Source organism: Phyllobates terribilis, unplaced genomic scaffold (assembly GCF_046119375.1).
Source record: "Phyllobates terribilis strain yellow unplaced genomic scaffold, ASM4611937v1 Scaffold_7__3_contigs__length_470593459, whole genome shotgun sequence".
Lineage (NCBI taxonomy): Eukaryota > Metazoa > Chordata > Amphibia > Anura > Dendrobatidae > Phyllobates > Phyllobates terribilis.
The window spans coordinates 161,603,105-161,615,332 of record NW_027362767.1 but is presented as its reverse complement, the minus strand read 5'-3'; the positions used below and the strand labels follow the sequence as shown (position 1 = coordinate 161,615,332).

Below are 12,228 nucleotides of genomic sequence, written 5' to 3'. Positions count from 1 at the left end.
AGGACAAGAGCAAATAGACAAAATCAGGAAGTGTATACCCATGTGTGGGTGTGAATAGGTGCATGCAAATAGCCCTCCCAAAAAAAGACACTAGATTTGAGTTTATGTTATGCTGCTATCATTCGGTGGTGTTGAGAAGTCTGGCCAAATCCAGCCCTTGTTCATTTTTATATGAGTCAGCCTGTCAGCATTTTCAGCTGACAGGCGGATGCGTTTATCAGTTATAATTCCACCAGCAGCACTAAAAACCCGCTGTGATAAAACGCTAGCGGCAGGGCAGCCCAGGACCTCCAAGGCATAGAGAGCCAGTTCATTCCACATTTCCAGCTTGGATACCCAATAATTATAGTGCACAGAGGAATCACAGAGGACGTTGGTACAGTCGGCAAGGTACTCCCTCACCATCTTCCCAAACTTTGCACTCCTTGTGAGAGTACCCCGCGCCTCAGGGCATGTAAGAAGGGAGGGTTTGAGAAAACTGTCCCAGAACTTTGACAGTGTTCCCCTGCCTCTGCTGGATTGGAATTGTGTCTCTCTCACCTGTACCTCTTGGTTGTCCAACGAACTGTGCCCTCTGCCGCCAGTGTTTTCAGATGGTATTTTTTTTAATAGTTCCGCAAAAAGGGCCTACTGGTACAGCCCATTTTAATAGACCTATCCGCCTCAGGAATAAGAGTTATTACTGTAAGTTCTCCTTGTAGCGTGGGTCTAGAAGTGTCACCAACCAGTAATAACTGTCACCCAAAATTTTGAGAATGTGAGGGTCACGGGAAAGGCCGCGAAACTTAAACTCAGCCATGCGTGCCAGCCTGCTAACAGGCAAGACTTCTGTGTCATCACCAAGAGGATGACTGACCATGCTCTCCTCCTCCTCCTTTTCCTCCCTTTCCTCAGGCCATCCATGCTGAGCAGACGGTATGACAGTTGTGCAGGTAGTACCATCTATAGCGCATGAAACTAGCTCCTGTTCTTCCTCCTCCTCCTCCTCCTCTTCCTCATTGTGACGTGCCCCCAGGGCCATGGGGTACTCGGCAGCCGGGCCTCTGGTTGCCAGGGGATATCACGGTGGCTGGCCCGGTCCGTGACCCAGGGCGGTCAGTGAAATGGGGAAACTTCTATTATTTGGGGTTTTTGGAATTATTTGTGACGCCACCTGTGGTGTCTGGTGAGGATCACCAGCGCTGCGACGGTCCTCTGAGGCAGATGATAGGGCAGCTTGAGATGGAACGGCTCCCCACAGGTGGAGCAGGCCTCAGGGCAGTGTAGGATAAATGGAGGTGCGCTGGGCATTGTAGTGCAGGGAGGGAAATGGCACCGGCGAAATAAAGGAGCGGAGGCAGTATAGTGCAGTCATCCAAGATTTACTCACAGTTCTTAGACAGTCCACAGGTGCACAGTACTCCCGCATCGCACTGCGTTCACCGGGCAGGGGTTCAGTCCTTCCTCAGGTAGCTCGGGTGTACCTGGCAGAAGCCCACTTTCCTATGTACCTTTCTAGACCGACTTCACGCTGGGTCTTTTCTCCCTCCTGCCCTGCGCTTCACTCTGTCAATCCTGTTCGGGTGCTGCGAGGTCCCCCCTGTCTGTCGGAGTTGCTCAGACCTGCTTGACCTTACTTGGATCGGAGTGGGGGTTTGGCTTCTGGGTATAAAAGCCAGAAGCCTCCAGTTTTTCCAGCCGAGACCTGAAACTGCACGACTGGGCCAAGGGCCAGTCCCCTTCTTGCGGCCTAAATTCTCCTGACACTTGGCAGGTTCGGGGTGTACAGGTGCCGCCTGCACTCGCCATACTCCCCTAGGATCCCTTCTGAAGAACGAAGCTTACTCCCTGCTCCCCTCCTGGGCCTCAGTCCTGGGCCCTTGTAGTGGGGCAGAGCTCCTACCGAGTCTCTGCTCCCAGACTGTTCCTCTGAACGGTCCCTACTCCAACTCCTCTATTTTAAGATGTCTACCTTTTTATATATCTACTGTATGAGTGCTCCCATAAACTACTTCCTCCACCCACACCCACTACTGGTTCCCCCTAACATTGGGTTCCCCCCTCCCCTGCCAGGGTCAGAGCTCAGCAGAAAACTACATTGCGTCTTGCTCCTCCGGCTGGCCTGGGGTAGTGTAGTGTTGGATGTAGGTGTTGGAGTTCCGTGCAGCACTCCCTCCTTACCTGAGAGAAGGGAGACACCACACCTCTGGGTGAAGTGCAGTACCTCTGTGGCGACCGAACCCTAAGGGGCGCTACATTCCCCCCCCCCCGGTAAAACACAGCACGTCCGTGGGCTGGAACAAAGCAAAAACAAGGATACTTGACATACAAAATTTTTGAATGCATTCGCATATAAGACTGTAAAAACATTCTTCCCTTTATGGGAGGCACATCATTTTAAACGTTACATTTGTAAAACATTATAAGAACACTTTTCATATAAAACATTTTCAAGAGAGTTTCTGCACCAGGGTGCAACAGCAGCATAATGAGGGACCTGTCCGCATACTCTCAATATAGGCCCTGGGCGTGGCTGCAGGGCATACATGATCCAGGTACTGGACCTCGTCTGCTGCCACGCCAAACGGGTTTTTGTTCTGAGGTAAGGATTGCACTTATAAAACCAATAGGGTGCACTTTAAGAAGTGCTAAACTATTTTACAATGGAAAGTTCTTAGGGAGATCACTGTCCTCTTCCCTACTGTCTCTATACCCTTATGGGTACCTAAGAAAACACACTATTAAACCAAAATGGCAACACAGCACCCTGATGGGTGACTATATACAGTTACGTTCAGTCTCAGTACCATGTCTAGTACCGGGGACCCCTTCTGGGGTACTCCTCATTCTTATTAAACCAAAATGGCAACACAGCACCCTGATGGGTGACTATATACAGTTACGTTCAGTCTCAGTACCATGTCTAGTACCGGGGACCCCTTCTGGGGTACTCCTCATTCTTCCCTGACCCAGCCAGGTCACAAGGGACTTCCTGCAGTGGTGCGTCCTTGTTGGCATGGTACACATGCAGGGCATACCAGCCACGCTCACCATGGTGCCAGGCGAACGTAACACGGTCTCCCGGATACAGGTTCCGGTCGGGATGGCCTTCCTCCAGCTCAGGCTCCACATCCCGCCGGTTGACAAAAATGTCCCTGTTAAACTCGGGACTGCGGATGAAGCCCCACCCAGCCTTTAGATTAAATTTTACAATGAGGCCCTCCTCACGGGGGCTGGGGTGGGCTGTCTCCGCCTGGCGGACTTGTCACAGGCCTCCAGGCGTTCACTGCGTGCTTCCCGAGCGCTCTCCAATTGTCGGAGCTCCCGCCTGCAGAACTCCTTCCTCTGCAGGGCGGCAGACTCGGTTTCGTAGGAGAGCCCCATTAGATCTCCCCCCCAGTTGTCCCAGCATAACTCCTCTCCGCCGGGGCAGGCAACCGGTGGCGCTGGTATTGGGAGGAGCTTGCACGGCTGCTGATCCTCGATGTTTCGAGGCCTGAAGCTGCACGACTGGGCCAGGGGCTCATCAAGAGAATGCCAAGAGTGTGCAAAGCAGTTGTGACACCCCAGGGGTCTGGTTGCCACAGTGATAGAGATATTATGTCTGAGAGCAGGTGGGAGGTCCTTTGGTCAGGGATCCTGTGCATGCCACACCTCCTGCCCAGTCTTGGGAGGGGAAGAACTTCCCCTATATAAACCCGGGGCTGAAGCAGGGTTAGCAGTCAAGGAGAGTAGAGACAAGAAACAGTCACAGGAAGAAACAGCAGAAGCTCAGTGGGAGCAATACTACTACAAGTCAGAGGCTGGCAGCTGCAGAGCTCGCCCTGACTGAGAAGCTTTCTTACCGGACCCGGCGTCCGAGGCTGTGGGGACTAACTCTTACCCAGCAGCAGAAGCCGACCGGCAGGGGATTTCAGGTCCTCAGGCCCAGAAACCCGAAGGCACGGTCACACGCGTGGGACCAGCACCGCCATCGTGGAGCGGAAGCCATTAGAAGGCCCCGAGTCACCGGCCATATGGGTGAGCACCACACGGTACACTCAGGGACGTGGGCTACTTATATCCGCTTCTAGCAAGGTAGCCAGAAGAGTACAGTCAGTTTGGGAGGCCTACAACTCGGCCTGGCCAGGGGAGATCCCATCTGCTCAAGGACTGACCAGGCCCCGTTCACTAGCAAGTACTCCGGGAGGGTCTATCGTTGTTACCAGTAAAGACCCTGAATTACACCGCACCGTCTCTGAGTGGTTCCTGCTACCCCCATCATCCACATCTGCTGCCCTGAGGCCATACCCCTCCCGTTGGGGGTTATACCATCTACGCTGCACCATCCATCCACCGGCCTCAGCGGACTGTCCTGCAGCGGCAGCTCCATAGCTGCATTCAACGGGTGGCGTAGTCGTCCTGCATCTACCGCTGTTACATCGCCGCTCAGTTTGACTCCCTGGGCACGGACCGGGTCACCGCCACGAGACTACAACCCTCAAGAGATCCGGCTCCGGGTAAGCTCCCGCGTGCGCAACGCAGCGCGACACAGGCCCAGGGGCGCGTCACAGTCATCAAAGCAAAAGGTGGCTACTTTGAAGAACCTAGAATATAAGACATATTTTCAGTTGTTTCACACTTTTTTGTTAAGTATATAATTCCACATGTGTTAATTCATAGTTTTGATGCCTTCAGTGTGAATGTACAATTTTCATTATCATAAAAACACAGAAAAATCTTTAAATGAGAAGGTGTGTCTAAACTTTTGGTCTGTACTGTATATGTTATCCGTTTGATGGACAAACCACAGTTTTTAATATAATAGCTGGATTTTTAGCGCTGTAATATGGGAAGGACCTGGCTGTTTTCTGCAGTGCCAACAAGCAAATGGAGCAGAAAAATGGTGTTCTCTGGATTGCTTTTTAAGCACATAATCAGGATTAAGATAAAAAAAAAATATTCCTGGCCCCTGATACCTGGGGCTATTTCTAGAAATATCTGTAAAAGCACCAGCAGGAGACAGAACTGTAATGGACCCTCTTGCTATATGCACTGCAGTCTGCCACATACCCTGCCTGCCTGCCTAGCACTGATATCGCTGCAGATGGATTAGTGCTCAGAAGGACTGTTAGTTGAGATGGATATGTGAATAATATATGGTGGTACACCTACACTAACTAAGAAACAAGCAAATCTCTCCCTGACACAGCAGCAGCTCTCCCTACTCTGCCTGATTCTGGAGTGACTTTGACGAGCATGGCGGCGCCAGGTCTGATATACACCTGATGATGCTGTGCGGCCAGCCAATCACTGTAATGCCACAACCAACATGGCTACGGCATTACAGTGCATGGCAGACAATCCCTGCATGTTCATTGGCTCTCTAAAGAGCGCCAAATATGCAGGGAGGGGACCCGAGCTCCCGCCCAGCAACCCCGGAAATACTCGGCGAGCGCCGAGCATCTCGAGCAGTGAGATGCTTGGGCGAGTACCGAGCAGTAGCGAGCATGCTCGCTCATCACTAGTTCTTACCACTTGTCAATGAAGAGTAATGTACTGGTGTGGTTACACTAAGTATCCATGGGGCAAGGTTTGTCAATGGGTCAGAGTTATAGGATAGCTACTTCCAATAGGTGACATGAAATAGCAAGTTTCCTTTTTTTTAATTAGTATACGCTTTTTTCCCGGCGAGCCTCCCTGTGCCAGCCTGAAAGTCTTCTCGTAAAGAAATAATATTCCCTTGACCTTATACTAAGAAGTTGCAGAGAAAACTTAAAAGAACTTCACTATGATCTGGTTTGTAAAACAGGATGTGGGTTGGTCAATAATAAAACTAAGTTAGGTGAAGTTCTCTTCAAAACAGGATCAAAGTAGTTCCTCACTGTGTTACTATGTGGGGGGATTTCACAATTGGCACCAAGATTTTCTTTTACCAATATTTGTATCCTATTATTTAGCATTAATGGCTCTATCTTATTCTGATCACCATAAATTGGAAGAACCAAGCTTATATGATACTTAGTATATGCCCATAATACCTGTACTGTTATGTCCCTACCCAGTGAACCACATGGACAAAGATGGCTCTGTGGGAGTTACTGTAGCATCTGAAAGGCCAAGAGTTAATTCAGATCTAGACCAATAGGCCATCAGTATTAAAGAGGTGTTCCCAGAAAATACATTTCTCACCTGTGGGATCTTAAAGTCTCTTGTATGAATGGAGCACTGGTGTGTATATTTTATGACCACTCCATTCACTTTTATGGGGCTTATGGAGATTGACTTCTATGGGAGAGAAGGAATGACTATGTGAGTATGCAATGTGTATGTGTGCCAGTGGTATAGCATGGGAAATACAGGGGCAGATGCCAAATTCTATAGTGGTGCACTCGCTTCCGGAGGTGCAAGGGCACTGTGAGGGATGACATCTCCGTCTGCTCCACAAATACCTATGCAGAGCACAGCAGTCAAGATAAGTTTGCCATCAGCTGTTGCACTCTGCATATACTGTGACCAAGATAACAGAGCTCATTTTATCATACTGTGAACTTAATCATTTCACTCACTGTCTATGCCGGGCATGACAGCTGAAGGACTCAAACTCATCTCAACTGCTTCGCTCTCTATAGGGGGGAAGAGGGCTCAAGCCCAAAAAGATGAACCAAGGACACTAATAATTATGAAAAATACAAAAAAATGTATTGTTAAAATTTACAGGTGAGGGAAGAGAGAAAGTGCATACATACAAACATCCAAGTGGAAATAGTGGCAGCGCCAAGACATATAATTGCTATGTAAAGAATATATATGAGTCGTTTCTACAACCATTGAAAGGGCAAATAGATCATCCTTATATATACTATGAATTTCCCATATATCCCTCATTACAATGGTAAGTACACAGAACTCCATATATTTTGTCTTATTTTGTACTGTTCACCTTGCGATCCTAGTGTAACCAAACCCCCAGTATAGATGTCAATACATATTCATATGATAATAATAAATTACCTGGGGTACACGACGGTTGTAAAGGTGAGCCCACGTGTCGGCACTGCAACCCCAATGCGCGTTTCGACACAAGAGCCCTTCTCAAGGGTCATGTGGGTCGTAAAGGCGCCCCTTGGTTCATCTTCTTAAGCTTGAACCCTCTCCCCTCCTTTTCCTATATCAACATGATGAACTTGCTATACATTGGGTCCTAGGTAGGCAGTGCATACTATGGAATTTAATCAATATAGATTCCTATTGATTATACTGTTTTTTTCTAGAAGTTTACATGTATTCGCTCAGTATAGGCAGCAACTGACAGGGGAGGGAGCAAAAGAGTATACAGACATTAAAGCAGGGGCTTTAATCACAGCTGAATCTTTTTTGTGAGGTAAAACATTTTACTGCCTGTTTTTAAGCAAAGTTTTACCACAAAGAAAAAAATAATCTGTGATTCAATGCTGTCCTGTCTGAATATTCTTTTGCTTCATCCCCTGTCCAGGAGATGTGGTATGAACAGACCATGTTCCTGTATAGTCAGACACAGACATTACACAGCAGGGGCACATGTATAAGATTATCTCAGCACAGGGACATTTTTTTTTAAACATCCAATCGGGGAAATTATTATTATTCAAAGATGTATTTATTAAAATGATGATTAAAAATAACTTGTTCATGGGAAAACCTCTTTAAGTTTTTACATACTTTTTTTTTAAAACCTAACTAGTTTTAGAGCTAGGGCTAGGGTTAGAGCCAAGGTAAGAGATAGTGATAAGGATAGGGATAAGTTTACAGCTAGGTTAATAAAATATTTATATTTTACACAAAAATAAAAATGTATTAAAAAGTATTACCTTGTATAACATTGTGGGTTTTTGTTAAATTAGTGACAAAATGTACAACTGGTGGAGGAAGGTTGAACTTGATTGACGCAGGTCTTTTTTCAATCTATGTAACTTTTTATTTTTAAAATGTTTTACATCAGATTTCAGCAGAAAATAACAAAAAGGTCAAACGGAAAATTAGTTTCTTAAAATACAATATACAGTATAATACGTACTTGGGGGACAAGGTCTTCAATACATAACGGGTGGAAGAGACTCAAGAAGTGCTAATGGCACATGACTTAAGGGACGCAAAATACTCGTGTGTGCGGCTGGGGTCAAGAGGTAATTAATATATTTTGTTGATAAATCACTTCAAATCCTATAAAAAAAATTTGGAAGTTTAACAGTATTTTAGGACCTATGCAACCTCCATATAATTAACTTCAATTCAATTTTGATTGGTAGGCCAGGCGTTATAGGGATTTTCTTTACCTGGGCAAAGAGTGAGCTTGGTGCCCACTAAAATATCTCCCGCCATAGCCACATAGAAATATCATAGTTAAAAAGAATTTAGAACTAAAATGTCCTTTTTTATTGCATTGTGTCATTGCTAAATTTTTATTTTTGGATTCTTTTCAACTAATCAAGAACCTGTGTCGGTGATCGGTCTGGTGAACCGCTCGGTAGAACTCTCCGCCTACCGGCACTTCCCACTTCCTGTAAAAGAAACTATATGGAAATTTACATCTGGAGGCAGCACAGTTAAAGTGACAGAGGCTGGGAATAATTCATTTTTGACGTACAGTGATCAATTTAAGAACCGTATCGAAGCTTCCAATAATGGAACAATCATTACCATCCGACATTTGAGCTTAAAAGATACTGGGAAATACTGTGCAGAGATCGTGCTTACCAGCAAAGTCATCCACAAGTCCATCTTTACCCTCACTGTGTACGGTAAGTTTATGGGTCCGGATATCCATTTTATGAGCTAGAACCAAACCCAAAAACCTAAAACTGTTAAGAAATGGCATTGCTTGAATATTAATCCATAGCAGTTGGCAAATTTTATAGGTTTTTAGTAATCCCATATTGATGTTTATATGACTTTTTGGTCTATTTAATTTATGTAACCAGTGTTGCATGGCTTTTATTTACAGATCCCATTCCCACTCCGGCTATAAAGACCGAATGGATGGAATATGGCGGAGACCGTTGTAACGTCACCTTTCATTGTTCGGCTCCATCTCATACATCAGCTTTGTTTTATACTTGGAAATACACATACCAGGACAAAGAGTATAAGCTGTATAGTAATGGAAGCACCATCCAGATATCACTACTTCCAGGCCACAAGAGCATGGAGTTCCTGTGTATAGTCCAGAGCCCGGCTGACCAAAAGAATGTCTCAGTCCATCTAGAATGGCTTTGTGGGCTAGCTAATATGATGAAAAACAAAGGTAATGTAAGACCTTTCTCTACATATATGTATAAAGCATAAATGTCTGTATGTGCCAGTATAACTAATAATGCCAACAGAATTTGCCTAAAAACATCATCTATATATCTGATCTAACTATTATTTAACTGCAATCCTCAACATTGAAATTGCAACACCAAGGAGGACAAGCCATGATGTTCTGCTAATCGAGAAAGCTGGTGTCACCAAGATCTGAAAATAATCAAATAAAAGACAGATTGAAAAAAAAATTTTTGTAGCCACAAGAAGCCTCGAAAATCAGATAAGGTCTCGTAGGATGAATGTGTGTGCCTCTTGTTCACCGATGTTCCAGTTATCGAAAATTGTCTCAAACTGGAAAGGACAGAATACTTGAATTGAAAGACCTTGATTTATCTCGAGAGGTCAACACTGGTCAATGTTATGTGTCCCCATGGTTGGGAGTACAACAGCAAATTGGAATGACAGCAAGAGGTGTACAGAGGAGAAACACTACATGTACAGATCATCAGATTATAACAGTGGTGAATAGTGATCCATTCTGTACTGCAAGAAATTAGACATCATATACCAAACCTAAGGCATCACACAATGTCTACACAAACCATCACAAGGCATCTGCGTGACATTGGGCTATGAGCCAGACGTCCAGATATAGGTGTACATTGACCTCATGCCACCACTCTCATAGGTTATTATGGTGCAGAACAGGACAGCAATGGAAGCTGTAATGGGTGGTCTAACCTCTTCAGCGATGAGATCTGATTTTGTACTGGATGAAATGATAACTGGAATTTGGTCATGAAGAGGCCATCACAAGGGAATGTCACACTGGTCCTACTCCTGAAATTATGGTGACATAATGTAATGTAGCCAGACCCCTCTAGTTTTCATTCCATGTGCACTAACAGCTCGGCGTTACACTGATTGTGGTGCGGCCATTTCTCCAAAGGGTCCCAGGAGCAATTTTTCAGCACAACAATGCCAAATCACATGTTGTTGGTGCTACTGTGAGCTACTTGTGTGGCCTAGATGCACTACTAAGGCCTACAGCGTCTCTGAACTTGTTTCCCATCAAGCACACCTGGATCATGATTTGTTAGTGATTACAAAGGAGCTGCCAGCAGCGGATCTTGATGATTTGCCCAAGTGCATTCAGTGGGAGAACATTCCTCAGACGATTATTAATAATCTCATTGATAGCAGCCGAGGTTGTAAGTGCGGGAAACTCTGGAAATGATGCCCATTCTCCAAAATGAATAAATCCAGATGTTTTGAAAATTTAGTTCCCATTTTTCACCATTTGCAGATCAGTGATGTTTCAATCTCTTATTTCTATCATTCCACCCCTTTTCCTTCCTGGTGTTGAAGTTTCGATGTTGAGGAGTATCTCTATCCATCTACACTTCTCCACTGTATTTACTAGTAAATCTTAGCAATATTCAAGTGAATGGACCTAAGCTGCAATTCCAGATAATGCCAGGAGCAGCGCTGTTTACAGTTAAAACCATCATTTCTAATCTCTGATACCCTATTTTACTTTTGCTTCTGCCTGGATCTTCTGTCTTCTTAACTTTTTCTTAAGTATCTCCTTTACTTTAAGCTCCAGAATCCTAACAACTTTATCATTATATCTTGCCTCCAGGATGTTATTTGTATCTGAGGTCCGGACTGATTGCAGCTTTCCTGCTCATATCCCTGTTCTCCATATACCTGTCCCGCTGTTATCAGTAATACACAGGTAACTCTTTATATGACCAATGTCAATTATCAGAATGATAACGATGGTTCTCCGATTTTTCAACAAAATTGAATAGCAATATTACAGGAACATTCCATATAGAATCTATATATTTAAAGGATTTGCCAATATAAACGCTCTACAATTTTGGCCCAAAAATCTGAAACTGTACTACATTTATTGTGTTTTATTCATTTTTATGCCTCATCAAGTGGGTGTGTCTCAAAGGGCGTGGTTTCATGAAAGAGGAGTGGCTTAAAATATCCCAAAGATTCTAAGAATACTGAAGAGAGAACTCTAGTGTTCTGAACCTTTGCGGGAGTATCAATTGTCACTATTAAAGAGGATAAGAGTGCCCCTGATGGCACAGTGTGAATTTAAGAAAGGGAGGGGCATGATTTGAGGGCTGAAAAAATGTATCAATTTATGAACTTCAACACTGTTGTCCTATACAGAAGATAATCGATAATCTGTAATTGTACCAGATTATTCCGTAGCCAAATCAAAGTAAAGTTTTTTTAGATTAATATACTCATTTGTTCTTTTTTTTCATCAGACTCATCTCTTTCATGATCAAACAACCTTCACTGGAGACACTGAAAATTCTCACTGACCTACAGGAAACGTGTTGACTTTGAAGATACTAAGCTGTAGGCCATCGATCTCCAGAAAAGTGTAGCTCTTGGGGTCCATTGAGTGGGCCAGCTTTTCTGAATGTGATTCATACTCTGAGCCAATCACACATCTCCAACTTGTAACTCCTCCTCCACCTCATAGCATGCACACAGAGGGAAGGATACTGCAGTTACATCCCCCTCCTCCCACCATCCCTTCTTTTTTTTCCCTTTCCTTTTGAGTCTCATTTTTATAATCTTGTACAATTGGTTTTAGAGACATGTAAATAATACAAATATAAACCAAAGAGGGTTAATACCTTATCATTTAATTTATTGGTATTTAATAGAGATTGTTTTATATATTTTTTACCTTTCTTTATTTCTCATATCATCTCAACTCTTGCTAAGTTTTTATTGCCGTAATAAATGTCTGCACAGACTCTACAATTGTTCTTCTTTTATTTTTGTGAGCCTTTTATTATTGTGAGCCTAGAAGCTGTAAAATAATGAAATATCAATGACAACAGCAAGGAGACATGAATTTGCACAATAACATTAGTACTAGATGGGGGCTCAGTCCAGATTGTGTGGCTAATGCACTGTTCACACCTAAGTATCTATCTATCTATC

The 12,228-nt window shown here is 44.4% G+C and overlaps 1 protein-coding gene across 1 annotated transcript in view; it reads left to right on the top strand.

Annotated features, from left to right (window-relative positions):
- Positions 1–11,998, top strand: part of LOC141153009 (CD48 antigen-like) — a 56,787-nt gene extending 44,789 nt beyond the window's left edge. Inside the window, exons 2-5 of the mRNA XM_073637683.1 lie at positions 8,430–8,738; positions 8,942–9,241; positions 10,886–10,981; positions 11,538–11,998. Of these exons, the coding sequence (XP_073493784.1) occupies positions 8,430–8,738; positions 8,942–9,241; positions 10,886–10,974 (698 nt within the window). The 3' untranslated portion in view covers positions 10,975–10,981; positions 11,538–11,998. The remainder of the gene's footprint in view (positions 1–8,429; positions 8,739–8,941; positions 9,242–10,885; positions 10,982–11,537) is intronic.
- The last annotated feature ends 230 nt before the right edge of the window (positions 11,999–12,228 follow it).